This window comes from Vigna umbellata, chromosome 4 (genome assembly GCF_029865625.1).
Source record: "Vigna umbellata cultivar VRB3 chromosome 4, Vumbellata_1.0, whole genome shotgun sequence".
NCBI lineage: Eukaryota > Viridiplantae > Streptophyta > Magnoliopsida > Fabales > Fabaceae > Vigna > Vigna umbellata.
This window is the reverse complement of record NC_142168.1, coordinates 53821656-53846389: the sequence shown is the minus strand read 5'-3', so window position 1 is coordinate 53846389 and position 24734 is coordinate 53821656. Positions and strand designations below refer to the sequence as shown.

At 28.9% G+C, this 24734-nt stretch overlaps 1 protein-coding gene and 3 long non-coding RNA genes across 4 annotated transcripts; all 4 read left to right on the top strand.

Moving 5' to 3' along the window:
* Positions 1–8547: 8547 nt before the first annotated feature.
* On the top strand, positions 8548–9114 carry LOC148200621 (uncharacterized). The gene is made up of 3 exons (XR_015786311.1): positions 8548–8617; positions 8800–8900; positions 8977–9114. It is a non-coding gene; the product is annotated as an uncharacterized LOC148200621 (long non-coding RNA).
* A 3440-nt stretch (positions 9115–12554) lies between these two features.
* On the top strand, positions 12555–13308 carry LOC148200620 (uncharacterized). The gene is made up of 3 exons (XR_015786312.1): positions 12555–12624; positions 12807–12907; positions 12984–13308. It is a non-coding gene; the product is annotated as an uncharacterized LOC148200620 (long non-coding RNA).
* Positions 13309–16569: 3261 nt separating this feature from the next.
* On the top strand, positions 16570–17147 carry LOC148200619 (uncharacterized). The gene is made up of 3 exons (XR_015786314.1): positions 16570–16639; positions 16825–16925; positions 17002–17147. It is a non-coding gene; the product is annotated as an uncharacterized LOC148200619 (long non-coding RNA).
* A 3444-nt stretch (positions 17148–20591) lies between these two features.
* On the top strand, positions 20592–21402 carry LOC148200618 (uncharacterized). The gene is made up of 4 exons (XM_088114472.1): positions 20592–20663; positions 20823–20937; positions 21008–21084; positions 21163–21402. Exons 2-4 carry the CDS (start codon positions 20837–20839, stop codon positions 21279–21281), a joined length of 297 nt encoding a protein of 98 aa, XP_087970598.1. The 5' UTR covers positions 20592–20663; positions 20823–20836; the 3' UTR covers positions 21282–21402.
* The last annotated feature ends 3332 nt before the right edge of the window (positions 21403–24734 follow it).

Sequence of the window (24734 nt, the reverse complement as noted above, 5' to 3'; positions counted from 1 at the left end):
TCCATGGATGACTAGAAGTACCCGGCTCGTAGCACCCGAGTTTTCAAAGTTCGACAACCGATGTGGAATCCGCATATCCCGTTGTGGAGCTCGTCCATCATGTATCGAGCTTCCATAGAGAGGCACTTGAGGAGGGGGTGGAACCCTCTTAGGTACAGGTCGTTTCCCACTATGCTATAGCAAACAATCTTCTTGCTATCGGTCTGGTGGAGGGATTGGCCGACATCCTGTTAATCGCTACTTGTAGGAGGCAATTCACCGCAAAATCAGCTAAGTGTTGGCCCTTTACCGACCCCCTAGGTTCGTAATGCAGGTTGAACTCTAACAGCTTGACCACCCAGCCCACCATTCGTCCCGTCAAGCCTGACTTCCTCAAGATTTTGGAAATATGGTGATTCGTTCGGACCACGACCTTGTGGCTTTGGAAATATGGTCGAAAATTTTCTGGATGCATTGACTAGAGCCATGGCTACCTTCTCCACCTGTTGGTATCGTGTTTCGGTATCCTGAAGGGTTCGGCTGACGAAGTACACGAGCTTGGGATAGGGTTATTCTTGAAGCATAACGATGCTGACAATTGTTTCCGAAACTCCTAAGTAGACTTGCAGATCTTCCCCCAGCACTGACTGATTCATAACCGAGGAGTTCATCAAAATTGACTTGACATCGTGGAACTCCTTTTCACAGTTGGCGTCCCATTTGTCGGTGGATCCTTTCTTCGTCCTCCTCAAGATGGGGCAAACGCGCTCCGCCAGCTTAAGGATGAATCGAGACAGAGCGGTGAGACGTCCGAATAGTCTTTGGACTTCCTTCAGCGGGGTCGGGCTTTGAATCTCCAGGACGATTGTACACTTGTTTAGGTTGGCTTCGATGCCTTTGGCAGTGAGCATGAATCCAAGAAATTTCCTTACATCCCGAACGTACACTTAGTGGGATTTAACCTCATCTCGTATCGTCTGACCTGCTTGAAGACCTCCTTCAGGTCCTTTAGGTGTTGTTTTTTGTCAACTAACCAGACCACCATGTCATCTACGTACACATCCATGCATCGGCCGATATGATCTGAAAAAATTCTATCCATTAGGCGCTGATATATGCCTCTGACATTCTTCAAACTGAAAGGCATGACTTCGTAGAAGAAGTTGGCCTTATCGGTGATAAACGCAGTCTTCTCCCGGTCAGGTGCGTACATAGGAATCTGGTTGTACGCAGAGTACACGTCCAAGAAACTTAACATCTCGTGGTCAGTTGCTCCGTCAACTAGGGCATCGATGCTAGGTAAGGGGTAGGAGTCCTTGGGACAGGCCTTGTTCGAATCCGTGTAGTCGGTGCACATACACTATTTCCCATTGGCTTTCTAAACCATGATGACGTTGGCGAGCTAGGTGGTGTACGTTACCTCCCTAACAAATCTGACCTCCCTCAATTTACTCACCTCTTCCTCTATGGCTCTCCTCTTTTCCTCCCCCACTCTCTTTTTCTAGGCTATCGGTCGGGCCTCTTTGAACAATGGTAACTTGTGGGACATGATCGAGGCATGAATTCCCGGCATGTCGGCGGCCGTCCAAGCAAATAAGTCTCTATTGCGCCACAAGATGAACCCGATTTCCCTCTCCATCTCTGGTTCTAGTCCCCTGGCCATAGTTGTTGTTTAGGAGTTGCCTTTCCCAACTAAAATCGGTTGTGTTTCTCCCAATGGCTTCAACCGATCTTTGGTGTTTGTTCTTGGGTCGACGTCCGCCATGACCACTTTCGACCAATTAGTTTTCCTCTTGAATGTTTGAGGATACATCTTCAAGCCGACCGCATAGCATTCCCTTGCAATCTGTTGGTTCGCTCGGACTATGCAAATCTTTCCCTTACCAGACGGGTATTTCATGGTGAGGTGTGGGGTTGACATGATAGCCCCAAAGGCGTTTAAGCATGGCCGCCCTAGGCGGATGTTGTAAGAAGTGTTAGGTTTTACCAATAGAAAGCGCACCCGCTCCTCTTCACTGTCCCGATCAGTCCCTAAGTAAGTACGCATGTCGACATATCCCCTAGTGTTCACCCTTTTGCCTGCAAACCCCACTATGTGTCCGTTATAGGGGATGATTAAGTCATCCGAAACATCCATCTGTTGGAATGTCTTCCAGTAGAGGATGTTCATTGAACTTCCTTGATCTACGAGCACTTTGTGTCTGTTACAGCAGGCGATCTTTACGGTAATGACCATGGGCTCGTCGTGGTCGGGGTCAGGGGCGTGGAAATTTTCATCTGTGAAGGTAATAGGGGGCATGGTTTGTCTAGGCTTGTCTATTGCGTGGACAGATTGTAGCGCTCGGATATGGCGCGTCCGGGCGGAGGACGATGAACCCCCGGCCGCAAATCCCCCCAAGATTGTGTTAATGTGTCCCCATAATGAGCGGTCATTATTTCTCTCACAGCTTCGGCTTCGTTGCTGCTCGGATCGAGGGCGATCATTTCGACCATACATTGGTCTTTCACTCTCGTCCAGCCTCCACGGACTCCACTATCGCGGACTGCGCGACTGCTACCCCGGTACTTTGGGACAGTCAATTTTTACATACTTTTTCAGCTGTCTTGCCCGGATCAATTGTTCAATCTTGTCCTTTAGAGTAACACACTCTTTAGTGGTATGACCCATGTTTTGATGATGGAGACAATGCTTGTTGCTATCTGCTCCGGTTGTAGTAGGGCGTCGCTTGGGCATTTGGAGTAGCTCAGTGCTTAGGGCTTCTTGCAATATCCTATCGTGATGGGCATCCAGGGGCGTATACTACTGGAACCTTGGCCCTTTGGGTGGTTCCTTTTGCTTGGCCCCTCCGAGCCTGCTTGATTGGTTATCAAATTTCCTGTTGTCCATCTTCTCACTTCGTGCCTCTTCACTTTTGTTCTTGTAGGAGAGCTTCATCTCTTCCACTATAATCTCGTCAGCTGCCCGCTCACGCAACTCCTCCATCGTCTTCGGGGCGCGTCTTTGAATGGCCCTGGCTTGAGGGCTAGTAGGATGTACTAGAGAGTGAAATCGGAGCTAAGGCCCTTCGCCAGTCTAACAAGTTTTTGATAACAATCCATGAACACCTTCAGCGTTTCTTCTTTTTATGTTTTTTCTTTATTGTATTTGAATTTTGTTTTATTTTTATTTTATCTTATGTATATGGTTTAATGAGTTGTGTGCAATGGTTTGGTATGATGTGGTAAACTGTTGTTTGTGATGAGTAATATTCTTGTGTTTGCTTTATTGGTCTATGATGCATGTTTAGATAAAGATTGTTGAGGCTTTTAAGCATAGATGGTGGTTGCTCATAATTGTTAAAAACATATGCATGGTTTCAATTGTGATTAATATGCTAGGTAGGATGTTTATCAAATTGTGAAATTTGATTTAACCTGTGAGAGGTTGAGCTCTATAGTTTTTGATTGATTAAATGTTGTTATTGCTTTGGAAGCATGATTGATTTTGCCTAAGTTTCTATGATTAAACCACTTGCTTTCTTGTTACAAATGATCAAGGCCATGTTTTTTCTTCTCCGTTAGAGCCAATGTTTATAGGTGAACCCAATAAAGATCAATGTTTTCTCTAACCTTGGCACCTTGAGCCTAAATTTGAAAAGTGGAAAAACCCTTTTTGAAATCCTTACCTTGAGTTAAGTAGAGTATGTTTTTGTGGTAATGGAGAATGGTTCAAGTTTGGGGTGGTCAGAAATTGAAAAGAACTTTGTGAAATTCATTAAAGAGCATTGGGCAAAAGAAAGAGCAAAAGAAAAAGGAAAGAGAAGAAAAGAAAGAAAAGAAAGGTTAAACTCAATGAAAGTAAAGTTGGGAATAAGTTCAAAACTGGTTTCTCACATAAAAGAAGAAAGAGAGTTGATTTTTAATGAGAATAAATGAATTGTGCACTTTCTTAACTCAAGAATTTGTTATCTACAAAAACTAATTTTTTTCTTAGCTCGGCCTCTATACAAGCCTTGAAAAGCCCTTGTGATGATAACTTGCTTATGAGTGTTTGATATGTGGTTAAATGAAAGGCAAAGTTGATTCATGTGACATTGTGATGGTAGAGTGTAAGAGTGTCACCTCACTATATACCTTTGAGTTTGAGTGGAACACTTTTAAGTGCTTGAGTGAAACATTTTTGAGTGCTTGAGTGAAACAGTCTTTGGTGAGGAATTTTTCCATGCACTGTATGATAACATTCTTGCTTAGTTGTTGATTATTCATGAGGTTTGCATCTGTTGTGTATGTCTTGATTATGTGAGCACCATAGTTGAAGCTTGATTGGCTAAAACATCATTATATCTTGACTAATCTTTCTATGATGAGCATTCGTGAATGATTGACTTGTCTAAAAAGAAAATGTTTTTTGGTGTGCTATACCATTGTAGTATGATTGTGATGTTTAAATCAAGTTACATTTTGCTTGAGGACAAGCAAAGTTTCAAGTTTGAGGTTGTGATAACGGTTGAAAATATCGTTATCTGTGATTCGATTTTGATATTAAATCAACCCTTTGTTACTTAGAAGCTTGCTTGAACTCATGTTTTTAGTATAATTTTGTGAATAAGTGAGTAGAGGGTATACTTGATGAGTTTATCACTAAATTCCCTTGATTTTGTAGGTTATTCGTATGATTTGGAAGAAGAGAAAAAGTATCCAGGAGTTGGAATTCAAGAGGGTCAGTCAAAAGCATAAAAAAAGGAGCATAGGAGGTCACGTAGGGCGCTTGATCACCATCTTTGACCCGTACACCGCCTGGGCGCCCTAAACGGGGCGCTAAGCACCAGTTTCGTGGGCTTGGACCCATTTTCTATTATTTTTATGTTCTATTTAAGGACTTGGACGTCCTAGGGATTGCATCTTTTGATGGCTTGAGCATAGAAACACATTTTTCACCCCTTGGGGGTAGATTTGGAGATGTGACAGCTCTCGTCTTCTCTTTCTAGGGTTCTTCTATCTCTTTCATTCTTTTATTCCATTGTTCATCGAGTTTCACCATGTTAATGGAGAACTAAATTCTATTTGTTGTTGGGGAATGATGTAAACCTTTTTAAACTCTCATGTATTGAATTTATTCTTATTTAGTTATGCTTCTTTCATTAATTATTAGGATAATTCTTCTTCACTCAATGCTTGCTTTGTTTAGCTCATTCATTAGCATGATGTATGATTTGCATGAGTACCGGAAGGTATCTTACAATTCAGGTTCTGGAGAGTTATTCCCAGAAGCAGTATTGCTCAAGAATGAGGGTATGAGTTCTGGTTTTCTTAAGCTTCTGTTTGTAAGAATTAATTATTAGGGATGATGAAAGACATTATGATCTATAATTAAGGATAGGCTTTCTTCACCGAGGAATCGGCTTTTAAGTACTTTAGATAGTGACATTGACATTAATGAGGAAGACGAATTCATACATGCATGAGAGGAAACTTGGTGAAATCTAAACTCCAACAACATATTCATCTCATATTATCAACTTCATCCATCAATTCTAGTGTTTAGCCTCAATTGATCGAATTGCATTCATGTTTATTTTTATTGCATTTGCATTCAAAACCCTAAAAATTGTTCTTCTTAAGTCTTAATTAGTTAAACAATTACAACATTGAGTGTCGTGAGTCCTTTAGGATATTATACTTGGTCTTACCATTTTATATTACTTGATACGATTCGATACACTTACCAGAGTCTTAAAGACCCTTTCTAGCGCTCAACTTCAGCTTGACTTTTCTACACTGCGTCCTTTTCTCTTCCAACTCCTTGGTACTTTAACGCCCCTTTTAAATCATTCCAATAACCTACAAAATCAAGGGAATTTAGTGATAAAATAACAATTATACCCTCTACTCACTTATTTACAAAACTAAACAAAAAACATGAGTTCAAGCAAGATTCTAAGTAAAAAAGGATTGATTTAATATCAAAATTGAATCACAAATAATGGTATTTTCAACCATTATCAGTCGCACTCTTCTTCCGCCTTCTCCCCGGCTCTCGATCTTCTCTCATGTGCTATTCGAGTCGAGCACTCGGCTCTGACGGTAGCCATCTCCGCTTTGTGTTGCTGTTGCATTTCCTCTATTTTCTGTTGTAGTATCGTTATCATTTCGAGTGGATCTTCTATACTCATGTTTCTCATGGTCACCATTGGGTATCGAGTCACTCAGTCCCACGGTGGGCGCCAAAATGTTTCGGTTGCAAGGTCGAGTCACCAAACACCTTCACAATTTGTTCTCTTCCATTTTCCGGTCTCACTCCCTGGTCTCCTATCTCGCTCTTCCGTTTGGAGGTGTACTTGTTAAAGGTGCTCCGATGCCAAAGTCAGTAGGTAAACTTTTCGATAATTCAATGTAACAATAATAAATACATAGTAAATGCCATCACCTATCTCTCCCCTTTGACCCATATTTATAGTTTTTGGCATGGGCCCAAGATTAGTGAAGTCTTCCTAATCCATTGCCCTTAATCTTAACTTACCTTAATTTGTGGGATTGGTTTGTTTATTTGTTGCAGACCAACCGTTCTTGTTGGGCGTCTCCCTTTCTTATCGTAGCGGTCGTGTGGTCATACAATACATCTTCCTTCAATTTTGATGTGTATTTGTAATTCATTTTGTTCACGAAGTTGATATCAAAATATAAATAAAGCACAATACAAAATATAAAATATAATATATGCTTATCATTGCAGTCCTTTGTGATAAACATTCTTATTATTTTGTATACTCTTTTCATGGCATAATATTTATTCAAATACAATTTAGGTTAATTATAGAAGATTATATTTTAGATGTTATTTTTAAATGAAGGATTAAATCAATGTGATTAGTGTTACAATTATTATATTCATATTATTTTGTATGATACATTATGTTTTAGATTTTTAAGTTTTTATATTTTCATATATCCTTTTGTTCCTTAGTCAGTATTGTGTGGACTAACATCGTATAAATCTGGTCTGTCTTATATGCTTTGATTGCATATACTTAGTATTATCTTGTTTTAATGTTTATAGTTCCCTTTATTTTATGTCTTCTAAGCTTTTTCGGTTAAATATGTTTTGTCAATGTTAAATCAAGCTAAATTTGTTATATGTAGTTCCTAACAAATATATCTTCATTCTGACTATTAGGATTATTAGTTTGATATTTGTATTTAAAGGAACTAGTTTCGCGTATTCGTACACAACTAATAAACCTTAAGGAATAATTTTTTTTTTCACTAGTGGCATCTCAATTTGATCTCTAATTTGAAATTTTTGATAAATAATATTCTTTCTATTAGTTGTGTACTAACACTATTAAAATGATATTAATTTGAGTTTTTGTTTGTTTATTTATTTATTAGAAAAATAAAAATTTGTGATGTAAGTTGACAAGGTGTTCGTAAGAGTGTGATGTGCGAGTAATAATATCACTGTATACTTTTAGTTTAAAGATATACTTTGATTGTTTTCTAAAGATATAAATTTATATTTATTTTTTATTTTATTTGTACCTATATATATAAAGAGATGCCTCCTTCTGGTATCCATATTTATTTTCCAACTTTACTGATTAAATATCTTTTTAAAATTTAAATATTTATTTTATCAATATTACTTTTTAATAATAATTTTTATTTAAATTTATTTTTTTTATTTGACGGTTTTAAACTTAACTATTTTTAATTAAAAAACTACACAAAAAAAAATAAGAATAACTGCTTAACCATAATAATTTTTTGTATTTTATTATTATAAAGTAAATATAAACACACATGCGATCGTGCACGTGTTTTAAAATTCAAATGTTTATAATCTTTTATTCAGCTTCTTTTACTTTTTCAATCTTCTTCTCCTATTTCAACACACAATTTATTTTATTTTCTTTATTTTTCATTTTATGTTTGATTTCTACTCATTATTTCTGTGATAATATTAAAGTATACAGCATTTCTATCTTATATTTATTATACTTATGTTTATTGTCATAGAAAATTGTTTAACAATATAATTTATAAATAAAAAATTGTTAATATTACAAAAGATATATATATATATATATATATATATATATATATATATATATATATAATGAAGGATAAAATATATAATAATTATATAATAGTTATCTTAAAAATATTTATTAAATTAATATGACAAGAAGATAGCGAAGTGGTTTTTTTATATTCTATTATATAAATATATATTTAACAACTAATATGTATAATCCATAATAAAATTCAAGTTATACTCCCAGCATTGGATTGTCAGTGACTAGATTATTGTTAATTAGGAATACATTTTCAAGAAAATAAAATTAATAATAAGTTATATAAAAAAAAGTGGGTAAATTGTGCTACTATTGAATTAGTTGAGTGATTTGTGGTGTGTTAGGAGAAGTTAGTACGTGTGTACAACTACTTCTAACACTTAGATAATTTAATTTATTTTATGAGAGATCCCAGTATCTAAAATAAATAAAAAATCCAAAAACTGAATTTGGTGAACCAAAATATGTCTATTTAAAGCTCTTACCGTATTATAATAAACCCTAATTAAGAAAGTGAAATTCTATATTTTTCTCTTTTACTTCAATCAATTGTGCCTTTCAAGTGTAGCGCACGTGGTCTTCCGGTAAAGCTTTTCCCCAATTTCACTTTCTCTTTATGCGCAAACCTTATTTCTACAATTGATGATGATTTTGGTTATTTGATAGGCGCAGACTCATTAATGATAATTTTCTTAAGTTGTGTAAACTGTAAAACTGATTGATGTCATGTTTCTGGTTATGTTGTGTTTTGGATTGAGTGACAAAGATGGAGCTTGGGTCAAATTCTGATGATAGTAAATCAACATTTTGTCTGGTGGATGAGGATCATACATTTGCAAATTCTATACGTTACACCTTAAATCAGGAGTTAGTATATATGAGTTTCATTCAAGATAATCTATCTATCTATATCTATCTATCTTGAATAATGGTTGTTTTGCAGTCCAAGAGTGACATATTGTGGATACAGCATTCCTCATCCCTCATTTAATCAAGTTAATATCAGAGTTCAGACAACAGGTAAATACATCAAGTGTGTTCAGTTTATTGTTTTCAGCTAATTTTCTGTTCGATTTGGGTGTGTAGAGGATTCAGCAAAGGAGGTTTTTAAAGATGGATGCATGGAATTGATGCTTATGTGCCGCCATGTTAGGACCTCTTTTGATCATGCTGTCACTCAATTTAAAAACACCAAAGCCAAATGATTTTCCTTTTTATTCTTAATCTTAATATAATTATCTATTTAATGTCATCACCCTACTTTCTACCATAATAATCACATCATCTTTTCCTACTTTTTGTGTTTTCCTTTTAGGAGGAATATTTCAATATTTCAATATATTTCTACCATAATAACTAGCATCACTTATTAGAATAGTTTCTAAGAGAGACACAAATACACTAGTGAAAAAATATGAAATTGTTATTAATAAGTCAATTCGTAAAACTTCTATCATAATGTTTTTTAATTCTTACGTGAGTTAATCTTAGTTTATGGAAAAGTAGATTTTAATTTCCTATTTATTGGAAATTATTTTCAAGAAAAGTTGTGCAAATCACATTTTATTAATAAAAGAAAATATCACTCCATTGTCTTTTTTAGCTTTACCATTTTCTTTTTGAAATCCGACTACGCAAACTACGAATATATGTACAATTAAATTAAATTAAATTAATTTAAATTAAAGAAATATGAAATTAAAGAAATATGAAATTAAAAAAATATAAAATTAAAGAAATATGAAATTGAAAAATGAGGTTGAGAAAACTACGAATAACATTTCAATCTTAACACATACTTCTGTTGCTTTTCAAATCTAAATTTGTCAAAATAAACAAATTATGATGAGTCATGCACAATCTCCTTTCTTTGATAAGACAAAATTTCAACCAAAGTACGTACTATTATCTTTCATCACATAATCTATTTCTTCCCAATGATAAAATGATTTCAACTATTTATGTATATCAGTATAATTTTATTTATCAAAGAGTCATCAATATAATATAAATATTAAAATAGTCATCAATATATTAATACTAAAATATATTTAAAACATTAACATAAATTTGAAAAAAAAATGGTTTCTTCATTATTTATTTAAAATTTGAATTTTAAATTTTGTAACGTTCCATTTTAATATAATAATATTACTAAAATAAAACATCATATATTTAATAATAAAAGCAATAATCTACAATCTAGAATATAGATAACTGTTTCATCTCTCTTTTCATTTAAATCAACTTCTATTTTCTTATATTTTCAGAATATTTAAAGTGATTATTGAAAACAAACTAAGGCATTATTCACTTGAGAGAGTTTGGAGGAGGTGATTTCGGAAGAGTGATTGAATGGATTTTAGGGAATTTGAAGATAATTTTTTTTTTGTTTATTTGAGTGGATTTGGAGGTAAGTGAAAGTGGATTTGGAAGGTTTTACAGTAAGTTTTTAAACAATAAATTTTAATAAACACTCATTTTCTATGATTCAATTTAAAAATTGAAATTAAATTAATAATGACAAAGTTAAGTTGATTCTGTTCAATAAAATTTATTATTTATGAAATTTTTTTATATATTTAATTATCATTTATTACTTTATTAATTAATATTTAATTTAAAAATCAATACTGATTATTCAGATTGGGATAGATTTAAGGTTGAACTTCGTCACCATTTATTTAACTGTTTCAATGCTAAAAAAAAGATAAACAATGAATTTTAAATATTAAAAATTCATATTATTATTTAATGTTTTATATTTTATATCATATAAGTAGATTTGAAATTATTTTAAATTTTAAGTATTAAATTTTTATCCAGTTTCGAATTTTTTAGTGTGAAATTATAAATTTTAGATAAAAAATTTTATATTTAATATTTCAATTTTAAAATTATATTATAATTAAGACGGTGATTTTTTTCCTTTTAAAACAAGCAGAATGATTTTACTATAAATAAACAAAAAATTCGTAAGACTATTTTAAATTAACAACAATGCGTTTTTTTAGTATTTAACACCTTTTATATTAAATTTTAAAATCCCTGTTCAAGATGATTTTTTGTACTGATTTTGTGTTGTTTCTGTTTCGATGACATATTAACTTTTAATTAGATCGATTTAACTAACTAATCCAATATGACTTTTACAAAAAAAATTATATTTAGACTAAAATTTAACTAAATTAATAAATTACATTTCATATTATTATAATATATTTTAAAACATGTTTCACTAGTCATATCTCAATTTAGTCTCTAATTTAAAATTTTTGATACAATAATATTCTTTCTATTAGTAGTGTACTAACACTATTAAAATGGTATTAGTTTGTGTTTTTGTTATATATTTTTGTAATTATTGTTATTGTTTATTTATTTATTAGAAAAAAAAAATTTGTGATGTAAGTTGACATAGTGTCACATACTTTGAATGTTTTCTAAACATATAAATTTATATTTATTTTTTATTTTATTTATACCTATATATAAAGAGATGCCTCCTTCTGGTATCCATATTTATTTTCCAACTTTACTGATTAAATATCTTTTTAAAATTTAAATATTTATTTTATCAATATTACTTTTTAATAATAATTTTTATTTAAATTTATTTTTTTTATTTGACGGTTTTAAACTTAACTATTTTTTAATTAAAAAACTACATAAAAAATAAGAAAAACTGCTTAACCATAATAATTTTTTGTATTTTATTATTATAAAGTAAATATAAACACACATGCGATCGTGCATGTGTTTTAAAATTCAAATGTTTATAATCTTTTATTCAGTTTCTTTTACTTTTTAATCTTCTTCTCCTATTTCAACACACAATTTATTTTATTTTCTTTTATTTTTCATTTTATGTTTGATTTCTACTCATTATTTCTCTGATAATATTAAAGTATACAACATTTCTATCTTATATTTATTATACTTATGTTTATTGTCATAGAAAATTGTTTAACAATATAATTTATAAATAAAAAATTGTTAATATTACAAAAGATATATATATATATATATATATATATATATATATATAATGAAGGATAAAATATATAATAATTATATAATAGTTATCTTAAAAATATTTATTAAATTAATATGACAAGAAGATAGCGAAGTGGTTTTTTTATATTCTATTATATAAATATATATTTAACAACTAATATGTATAATCCATAATAAAATTCAAGTTATACTCCCAGCATTGGATTGTCAGTGACTAGATTATTGTTAATTAGGAATACATTTTCAAGAAAATAAAATTAATAATAAGTTATATAAAAAAAAGTGGGTAAATTGTGCTACTATTGAATTAGTTGAGTGATTTGTGGTGTGTTAGGAGAAGTTAGTACGTGTGTACAACTACTTCTAACACTTAGATAATTTAATTTATTTTATGAGAGATCCCAGTATCTAAAATAAATAAAAAATCCAAAAACTGAATTTGGTGAACCAAAATATGTCTATTTAAAGCTCTTACCGTATTATAATAAACCCTAATTAAGAAAGTGAAATTCTATATTTTTCTCTTTTACTTCAATCAATTGTGCCTTTCAAGTGTAGCGCACGTGGTCTTCCGGTAAAGCTTTTCCCCAATTTCACTTTCTCTTTATGCGCAAACCTTATTTCTACAATTGATGATGATTTTGGTTATTTGATAGGCGCAGACTCATTAATGATAATTTTCTTAAGTTGTGTAAACTGTAAAACTGATTGATGCCATGTTTCTGGTTATGTTGTGTTTTGGATTGAGTGACAAAGATGGAGCTTGGGTCAAATTCTGATGATAGTAAATCAACATTTTGTCTGGTGGATGAGGATCATACATTTGCAAATTCTATACGTTACACCTTAAATCAGGAGTTAGTATATATGAGTTTCATTCAAGATAATCTATCTATCTATATCTATCTATCTTGAATAATGGTTGTTTTGCAGTCCAAGAGTGACATATTGTGGATACAGCATTCCTCATCCCTCATTTAATCAAGTTAATATCAGAGTTCAGACAACAGGTAAATACATCAAGTGTGTTCAGTTTATTGTTTTCAGCTAATTTTCTGTTGGATTTGGGTGTGTAGAGGATTCAGCAAAGGAGGTTTTTAAAGATGGATGCATGGAATTGATGCTTATGTGCCGCCATGTTAGGACCTCTTTTGATCATGCTGTCACTCAATTTAAAAACACCAAAGCCAAATGATTTTCCTTTTTATTCTTAATCTTAATATAATTATCTATTTAATGTCATCACCCTACTTTCTACCATAATAATCACATCATCTTTTCCTACTTTTTGTGTTTTCCTTTTAGGAGGAATATTTCAATATTTCAATATTTCAATATATTTCTACCATAATAACTAGCATCACTTATTAGAATAGTTTCTAAGAGAGACACAAATACACTAGTGAAAAAATATGAAATTGTTATTAATAAGTCAATTCGTAAAACTTCTATCATAATGTTTTTTAATTCTTACGTGAGTTAATCTTAGTTTATGGAAAAGTAGATTTTAATTTCCTATTTATTGGAAATTATTTTCAAGAAAAGTTGTGCAAATCACATTTTATTAATAAAAGAAAATATCACTCCATTGTCTTTTTTAGCTTTACCATTTTCTTTTTGAAATCCGACTACGCAAACTACGAATATATGTACAATTAAATTAAATTAAATTAATTTAAATTAAAGAAATATGAAATTAAAGAAATATGAAATTAAAAAAATATAAAATTAAAGAAATATGAAATTGAAAAATGAGGTTGAGAAAACTACGAATAACATTTCAATCTTAACACATACTTCTGTTGCTTTTCAAATCTAAATTTGTCAAAATAAACAAATTATGATGAGTCATGCACAATCTCCTTTCTTTGATAAGACAAAATTTCAACCAAAGTACGTACTATTATCTTTCATCACATAATCTATTTCTTCCCAATGATAAAATGATTTCAACTATTTATGTATATCAGTATAATTTTATTTATCAAAGAGTCATCAATATAATATAAATATTAAAATAGTCATCAATATATTAATACTAAAATATATTTAAAACATTAACATAAATTTGAAAAAAAAATGGTTTCTTCATTATTTATTTAAAATTTGAATTTTAAATTTTGTAACGTTCCATTTTAATATAATAATATTACTAAAATAAAACATCATATATTTAATAATAAAAGCAATAATCTACAATCTAGAATATAGATAACTGTTTCATCTCTCTTTTCATTTAAATCAACTTCTATTTTCTTATATTTTCAGAATATTTAAAGTGATTATTGAAAACAAACTAAGGCATTATTCACTTGAGAGAGTTTGGAGGAGGTGATTTCGGAAGAGTGATTGAATGGATTTTAGGGAATTTGAAGATAATTTTTTTTTTGTTTATTTGAGTGGATTTGGAGGTAAGTGAAAGTGGATTTGGAAGGTTTTACAGTAAGTTTTTAAACAATAAATTTTAATAAACACTCATTTTCTATGATTCAATTTAAAAATTGAAATTAAATTAATAATGACAAAGTTAAGTTGATTCTGTTCAATAAAATTTATTATTTATGAAATTTTTTTATATATTTAATTATCATTTATTACTTTATTAATTAATATTTAATTTAAAAATCAATACTGATTATTCAGATTGGGATAGATTTAAGGTTGAACTTCGTCACCATTTATTTAACTGTTTCAATGCTAAAAAAAAGATAAACAATGAATTTTAAATATTAAAAATTCATATTATTATTTAATGTTTTATATTTTATATCATATAAGTAGATTTGAAATTATTTTAAATTTTAAGTATTAAATTTTTATCCAGTTTCGAATTTTTTAGTGTGAAATTATAAATTTTAGATAAAAAATTTTATATTTAATATTTCAATTTTAAAATTATATTATAATTAAGACGGTGATTTTTTTCCTTTTAAAACAAGCAGAATGATTTTACTATAAATAAACAAAAAATTCGTAAGACTATTTTAAATTAACAACAATGCGTTTTTTTAGTATTTAACACCTTTTATATTAAATTTTAAAATCCCTGTTCAAGATGATTTTTTGTACTGATTTTGTGTTGTTTCTGTTTCGATGACATATTAACTTTTAATTAGATCGATTTAACTAACTAATCCAATATGACTTTTACAAAAAAAATTATATTTAGACTAAAATTTAACTAAATTAATAAATTACATTTCATATTATTATAATATATTTTAAAACATGTTTCACTAGTCATATCTCAATTTAGTCTCTAATTTAAAATTTTTGATACAATAATATTCTTTCTATTAGTAGTGTACTAACACTATTAAAATGGTATTAGTTTGTGTTTTTGTTATATATTTTTGTAATTATTGTTATTGTTTATTTATTTATTAGAAAAAAAAAATTTGTGATGTAAGTTGACATAGTGTCACATACTTTGAATGTTTTCTAAACATATAAATTTATATTTATTTTTTATTTTATTTATACCTATATATAAAGAGATGCCTCCTTCTGGTATCCATATTTATTTTCCAACTTTACTGATTAAATATCTTTTTAAAATTTAAATATTTATTTTATCAATATTACTTTTTAATAATAATTTTTATTTAAATTTATTTTTTTTATTTGACGGTTTTAAACTTAACTATTTTTTAATTAAAAAACTACATAAAAAATAAGAAAAACTGCTTAACCATAATAATTTTTTGTATTTTATTATTATAAAGTAAATATAAACACACATGCGATCGTGCATGTGTTTTAAAATTCAAATGTTTATAATCTTTTATTCAGTTTCTTTTACTTTTTAATCTTCTTCTCCTATTTCAACACACAATTTATTTTATTTTCTTTTATTTTTCATTTTATGTTTGATTTCTACTCATTATTTCTCTGATAATATTAAAGTATACAACATTTCTATCTTATATTTATTATACTTATGTTTATTGTCATAGAAAATTGTTTAACAATATAATTTATAAATAAAAAATTGTTAATATTACAAAAGATATATATATATATATATATATATATATATATATATAATGAAGGATAAAATATATAATAATTATATAATAGTTATCTTAAAAATATTTATTAAATTAATATGACAAGAAGATAGCGAAGTGGTTTTTTTATATTCTATTATATAAATATATATTTAACAACTAATATGTATAATCCATAATAAAATTCAAGTTATACTCCCAGCATTGGATTGTCAGTGACTAGATTATTGTTAATTAGGAATACATTTTCAAGAAAATAAAATTAATAATAAGTTATATAAAAAAAAGTGGGTAAATTGTGCTACTATTGAATTAGTTGAGTGATTTGTGGTGTGTTAGGAGAAGTTAGTACGTGTGTACAACTACTTCTAACACTTAGATAATTTAATTTATTTTATGAGAGATCCCAGTATCTAAAATAAATAAAAAATCCAAAAACTGAATTTGGTGAACCAAAATATGTCTATTTAAAGCTCTTACCGTATTATAATAAACCCTAATTAAGAAAGTGAAATTCTATATTTTTCTCTTTTACTTCAATCAATTGTGCCTTTCAAGTGTAGCGCACGTGGTCTTCCGGTAAAGCTTTTCCCCAATTTCACTTTCTCTTTATGCAAACCTTATTTCTACAATTGATGATGATTTTGGTTATTTGATAGGCGCAGACTCATTAATGATAATTTTCTTAAGTTGTGTAAACTAAACTGTAAAACTGATTGATGCCATGTTTCTGGTTATGTTGTGTTTTGGATTGAGTGACAAAGATGGAGCTTGGGTCAAATTCTGATGATAGTAAATCAACATTTTGTCTGGTGGATGAGGATCATACATTTGCAAATTCTATACGTTACACCTTAAATCAGGAGTTAGTATATATGAGTTTCATTCAAGATAATCTATCTATCTATATCTATCTATCTTGAATAATGGTTGTTTTGCAGTCCAAGAGTGACATATTGTGGATACAGCATTCCTCATCCCTCATTTAATCAAGTTAATATCAGAGTTCAGACAACAGGTAAATACATCAAGTGTGTTCAGTTTATTGTTTTCAGCTAATTTTCTGTTGGATTTGGGTGTGTAGAGGATTCAGCAAAGGAGGTTTTTAAAGATGGATGCATGGAATTGATGCTTATGTGCCGCCATGTTAGGACCTCTTTTGATCATGCTGTCACTCAATTTAAAAACACCAAAGCCAAATGATTTTCCTTTTTATTCTTAATCTTAATATAATTATCTATTTAATGTCATCACCCTACTTTCTACCATAATAATCACATCATCTTTTCCTACTTTTTGTGTTTTCCTTTTAGGAGGAATATTTCAATATTTCAATATTTCAATATATTTCTACCATAATAACTAGCATCACTTATTAGAATAGTTTCTAAGAGAGACACAAATACACTAGTGAAAAAATATGAAATTGTTATTAATAAGTCAATTCGTAAAACTTCTATCATAATGTTTTTTAATTCTTACGTGAGTTAATCTTAGTTTATGGAAAAGTAGATTTTAATTTCCTATTTATTGGAAATTATTTTCAAGAAAAGTTGTGCAAATCACATTTTATTAATAAAAGAAAATATCACTCCATTGTCTTTTTTAGCTTTACCATTTTCTTTTTGAAATCCGACTACGCAAACTACGAATATATGTACAATTAAATTAAATTAAATTAATTTAAATTAAAGAAATATGAAATTAAAGAAATATGAAATTAAAAAAATATAAAATTAAAGAAATATGAAATTGAAAAATGAGGTTGAGAAAACTACGAATAACATTTCAATCTTAACACATACTTCTGTTGCTTTTCAAATCTAAATTTGTCAAAATAAACAAATTATGATGAGTCATGCACAATCTCCTTTCTTTGATAAGACAAAATTTCAACCAAAGTACGTACTATTATCTTTCATCACATAATCTATTTCTTCCCAATGATAAAATGATTTCAACTATTTATGTATATCAGTATAATTTTATTTATCAAAGAGTCATCAATATAATATAAATATTAAAATAGTCATCAATATATTAATACTAAAATATATTTAAAACATTAACATAAATTTGAAAAAAAAATGGTTTCTTCATTATTTATTTAAAATTTGAATTTTAAATTTTGTAACGTTCCATTTTAATATAATAATATTACTAAAATAAAACATCATATATTTAATAATAAAAGCAATAATCTACAATCTAGAATATAGATAACTGTTTCATCTCTCTTTTCATTTAAATCAACTTCTATTTTCTTATATTTTCAGAATATTTAAAGTGATTATTGAAAACAAACTAAGGCATTATTCACTTGAGAGAGTTTGGAGGAGGTGATTTCGGAAGAGTGATTGAATGGATTTTAGGGAATTTGAAGATAATTTTTTTTTTGTTTATTTGAGTGGATTTGGAGGTAAGTGAAAGTGGATTTGGAAGGTTTTACAGTAAGTTTTTAAACAATAAATTTTAATAAACACTCATTTTCTATGATTCAATTTAAAAATTGAAATTAAATTAATAATGACAAAGTTAAGTTGATTCTGTTCAATAAAATTTATTATTTATGAAATTTTTTTATATATTTAATTATCATTTATTACTTTATTAATTAATATTTAATTTAAAAATCAATACTGATTATTCAGATTGGGATAGATTTAAGGTTGAACTTCGTCACCATTTATTTAACTGTTTCAATGCTAAAAAAAAGATAAACAATGAATTTTAAATATTAAAAATTCATATTATTATTTAATGTTTTATATTTTATATCATATAAGTAGATTTGAAATTATTTTAAATTTTAAGTATTAAATTTTTATCCAGTTTCGAATTTTTTAGTGTGAAATTATAAATTTTAGATAAAAAATTTTATATTTAATATTTCAATTTTAAAATTATATTATAATTAAGACGGTGATTTTTTTCCTTTTAAAACAAGCAGAATGATTTTACTATAAATAAACAAAAAATTCGTAAGACTATTTTAAATTAACAACAATGCGTTTTTTTAGTATTTAACACCTTTTATATTAAATTTTAAAATCCCTGTTCAAGATGATTTTTTGTACTGATTTTGTGTTGTTTCTGTTTCGATGACATATTAACTTTTAATTAGATCGATTTAACTAACTAATCCAATATGACTTTTACAAAAAAAATTATATTTAGACTAAAATTTAACTAAATTAATAAATTACATTTCATATTATTATAATATATTTTAAAACATGTTTCACTAGTCATATCTCAATTTAGTCTCTAATTTAAAATTTTTGATACAATAATATTCTTTCTATTAGTAGTGTACTAACACTATTAAAATGGTATTAGTTTGTGTTTTTGTTATATATTTTTGTAATTATTGTTATTGTTTATTTATTTATTAGAAAAAAAAAATTTGTGATGTAAGTTGACATAGTGTCACATACTTTGAATGTTTTCTAAACATATAAATTTATATTTATTTTTTATTTTATTTATACCTATATATAAAGAGATGCCTCCTTCTGGTATCCATATTTATTTTCCAACTTTACTGATTAAATATCTTTTTAAAATTTAAATATTTATTTTATCAATATTACTTTTTAATAATAATTTTTATTTAAATTTATTTTTTTTTATTTGACGGTTTTAAACTTAACTATTTTTTAATTAAAAAACTACATAAAAAATAAGAAAAACTGCTTAACCATAATAATTTTTTGTATTTTATTATTATAAAGTAAATATAAACACACATGCGATCGTGCATGTGTTTTAAAATTCAAATGTTTATAATCTTTTATTCAGTTTCTTTTACTTTTTAATCTTCTTCTCCTATTTCAACACACAATTTATTTTATTTTCTTTTATTTTTCATTTTATGTTTGATTTCTACTCATTATTTCTCTGATAATATTAAAGTATACAACATTTCTATCTTATATTTATTATACTTATGTTTATTGTCATAGAAAATTGTTTAACAATATAATTTATAAATAAAAAATTGTTAATATTACAAAAGATATATATATATATATATATATATATATATATATATATATAATGAAGGATAAAATATATAATAATTATATAATAGTTATCTTAAAAATATTTATTAAATTAATATGACAAGAAGATAGCGAAGTGGTTTTTTTATATTCTATTATATAAATATATATTTAACAACTAATATGTATAATCCATAATAAAATTCAAGTTATACTCCCAGCATTGGATTGTCAGTGACTAGATTATTGTTAATTAGGAATACATTTTCAAGAAAATAAAATTAATAATAAGTTATATAAAAAAAAGTGGGTAAATTGTGCTACTATTGAATTAGTTGAGTGATTTGTGGTGTGTTAGGAGAAGTTAGTACGTGTGTACAACTACTTCTAACACTTAGATAATTTAATTTATTTTATGAGAGATCCCAGTATCTAAAATAAATAAAAAATCCAAAAACTGAATTTGGTGAACCAAAATATGTCTATTTAAAGCTCTTACCGTATTATAATAAACCCTAATTAAGAAAGTGAAATTCTATATTTTTCTCTTTTACTTCAATCAATTGTGCGTTTCAAAGTGTAGCGCACGTTGTCTTCCGGTAAAGCTTTTCCCCAATTTCACTTTCTCTTTATGCGCAAACCTTATGTGTGTAATTGATGATGATTTTGGTTATTTCACTTTCTAGACTTGTTATTTCTTAAGTTGTGTAAACTGTAAAACTGATTGATGTCATGTTTCTGGTTATGTTGTGTTTTAGATTGAGGGAGAGAGATGGAGCTTGGGTCAAATTCTGATGATAGTAAATCAACCTTTTGTCTGGCGGATGAGGATCATACATTTGCAAATTCTATACGATACACCTTAAATCAGGAGTTAGTATATGTGAGTTTCATTGAAGATAATCTACCTATCTATCTATCTTGATTAATGGTTGTTTTGCAGTTCAAGAGTGACATATTGTGGATACAACATTCCTCATCCCTCATTTAATCAAGTTAATATCAGAGTTCAGACAACAGGTAAATACATCGGTAAATACATCAAGTGTCTTTAGTTTCTTGTTTTCAGCTAACTTTCTGTTCAATTTGGGTGTGTAGAGGATTCAGCAAAGGAGGTTTTTAAAGATGGATGCATGGAATTAATGCTTATGTGCCACCATGTTAAGAACTCTTTTGATCATGCTGTCACTCAATTTAAAAACACCAAAGCCAAATGATTTTCCTTTTTATTCTTAATCTTAATATAATAATCTATTCAATGTCATGACCCTACTTTCTACCATAATAATCACATCTTTTCCTACCTTTTGTGCTTTCCTTTTAGGAGGAATATTTCAATATAATGTCTCGCTTCTCTTGTTACGACTCATTCTCACACTTATAATAACACCACGTTTACAAAACTAGCATCACTTATTAGAATAGTTTCTAAGAGAGACAGAAATACACTAGTAAAAAATATGAAATTGTTATTAATAAGTCAATTCGTAAAACTTCTATCATAATGTTTTTAAATTCTTACGTGAGCTAATCTTAGTTTATGGAAAAGTAGATTTTAGTTTCCTATTTATTGGAAATTATTTTCAACAAAAATTGTGCAAATCACATTTTATTAATAAAAAAACTTAAGAAAATATCACTGCATTGTCTTTTTTAGCTTTACCATTTTCTTTTTGAAATCCGACTACGCAAACTACGAATATATGTACAATTAAATTAAATTAATTTAAATTAAAGAAATATAAAATTAAAGAAATATGAAATTAAAAAATGAGGTTGAGAAAACTACCAATAACATTTCAATCTTAACATAAATTTGAAATTAATATATGTACTATTATCTTTTATCACAGAATCTATTTCTTCGGAATGATAAAATGATTTCAACTATTTATGTATATCGGTATAATTTTATTTATCAAAGAGTCATCAATATAATATAAATATTAAAATAGTCATCAATATATTAATACTAAAATATATTTAAAATATTAACATAAATTTGAAAAAAAAATGGTTTCTTCATTATTTATTTAAAATTTGAATTTTAAATTTTGTAACGTTCCATTTTAATATAATAATATTACTAAAATAAAACATCATATATTTAATAATAAAAGCAATAATCTTATATTTAAATCAACTTCTATTTTCTTATATTTTCACAATATTTAAAGTGATTATTGAAAACAAACTAAGGCATTATTCATTTGAGAGAGTTTGGAGGAGATGATTTCGGGAGAGTGATTGAATGGATTTCAGGGAATTTGAAGATAAATTTGTTTTTGTTTATTTGAGTGGATTTGGAGGTAAGTGAGAGTGAATTTGGAAGGTTTTACAGTAAGTTTTTAAACAATAAATTTTAATAAACACTCATTTTCTATGGTTCAATTTAAAAATTGAAATTAAATTAATAATGACAAAGTTAAGTTGATTCTGTTCAATAAAATTTATTATTTATGAAATTTTTTTATATATTTAATTATCATTTATTACTTTATTAATTAATATTTAATTTAAAAATCAATATTGATTATTTAGATTGGGATAGATTTAGGGTTGAACTTCGTCACCATTTATTTAACTGTTTCAATGCTAAAAAAAAGATAAACAATGAATTTTAAATATTAAAAATTCATATTATTATTTAATGTTTTATATTTTATAGGCTTAATACCCTCTTTGGTCCCCAGTTTCAGTGGTTTATGTCAATTAAGTCCCCATTTATGAAAGTGATCTTAGTATGTCCAAAGTTATTCAAATTAGAGTCAATTTTGTCCCTTCCGTTAACTATTGGAAACGGAGTTAACGCGTTGATGATGTGGCAGTAATAATTTGCAACGTGGGAATATGTTGTTGTGTGTGTGGTGACGTGTATGTTACTGTGTGTGGTGACGTGTATGTTATTGATAGAAGTAACTCTGGTATAATAAAAAATGGAATTTTTAATTTGGGGAAAATCTGATTTAGGGCACTGACCGATACGCGAGATTAGGGCAATTGGAAGTGTGGGAGAGTAGAGTGAGTAGATAGAGTCATTGTTGCTGAGGAAGATTGCGAGCAAAGAAATCGTGGATACATTTATCTTCGTTGGATTTGGAAGGTGTGCTGAGACGTTTGTGGGTATTACAAAATTCGCGATTCGAAGGTGTGTTTACGGTAGCCTTTTATGTGTGTGTGGTTGTTTTCACCATGGTCCCCCCCCCCACCAAAAGTTTGTTTATGGTCTGTCTGTTTATTGTCCCCCATTATCTGTGCATGTCCTTTGTTTTTTCTTGTGCCATTGTGGTTATGGTCCCCCCTGATGGTTTGTGGACAATATTTGATTATTTTTGTAATTGTGGTTTATTAATTATGCTTTTGTAATAGTGTTTTTGCTTTGTTTGTCTTGTTTTTTGGGTAGATAAGATTTGGGTTAAACAATCATTAACTGTAAACAATTTTTATATTAGTTTAGATGGCCAACTCAGACGTTGAAATTGTGTTTCACCATGCGGGGAAATTTGAGAATAATGGAACATTCAGATACCACTATGGTCAAACCACAACTTTAAAAATTGATCCAGATCGATGGAGTTATTTTGAAATATTAAGCATTCTTAAGGAGATGGGTTATAGGAATGTAAAGGCTTTGTGGTATTCATTGGGTCGTGGTCCTGTGTTAGAAGATTGTATGGAACCTTTATTAGATGACAAAGGTGCATGTCATGTACTGAATATTGCTATGTTGAATGGTCAAGGTCACGTTTATGTTATACACAAGGTGTGTGAGCCTGACTATATTCTGGAGTTGGAATACTCTTCCCAACCAGATATTGTGGCACCTAGTGGTGAAGCAGAAGTTGACAGAGAGAGTGTTGAATTGGGTGTTGGTGAACCAGAGGTTGAAGCAGTGGGTGATGTAAATGTTGAAGTAGAAGGTGAGGTAGAAGTTGAAGTTGAGGCAGTGGCTGATGTAGATGTTGTGGTACAAGGTGAGGTAGAAGTTGAAGTTCAGGCAGTGGGAAATGAAGATGGTGCTGTTGAAGATTATGTAGAAGTTGAAGTTCAGGCAGTGACTGAAGTAGATGGTGCTGTAGAAGGTTATGTAGAAGTTGAAGTTCAGGCAGTGAGTGATTTAGATGGTGTGATAGAAGGTGAGGTTGAAGTTGAGGCTGAGGGAGTGGGTTATGTAGAGCCTCATGTACAAGTTGAGGTAGAGAGAGTGACTGAGGTAGATGGTAATGTTGTGGATGGACAGGGTGAGGGTGATGTACATGCTGATGAGTATGATGTTAGAAGTTGGACTGGGTCAGAAGATGATGTCTTCACTGACGATGGAGATGAAGTGGAATGTGATGTATTTGAAGCTAGTAACCAAATAGAACTTGGGGGACCTCGGGGTTTATCAGAAAGTGATTGGGAATCTGAGAGTTTGAACAGTATTGTTGAAAGTGATAACACAAATGATGATGATAGAGATGGGTATGGTGATTTCAGTACTTTTTTAATGCCCAAAAGTATGGAGCAATATGAGTGGGAAGTGGGCACATATTTTGCTGAGAAAAAAGATTTTACAGAAGCTATAAGAACGTATGGAGTAGAGAATGGAAGGAAGTTAAAAGTTTACAAAAATGACAAAAGAAGAGTGTGTGTCAGATGTTGTGGGGCAAAAGGTAAATGTTCATGGT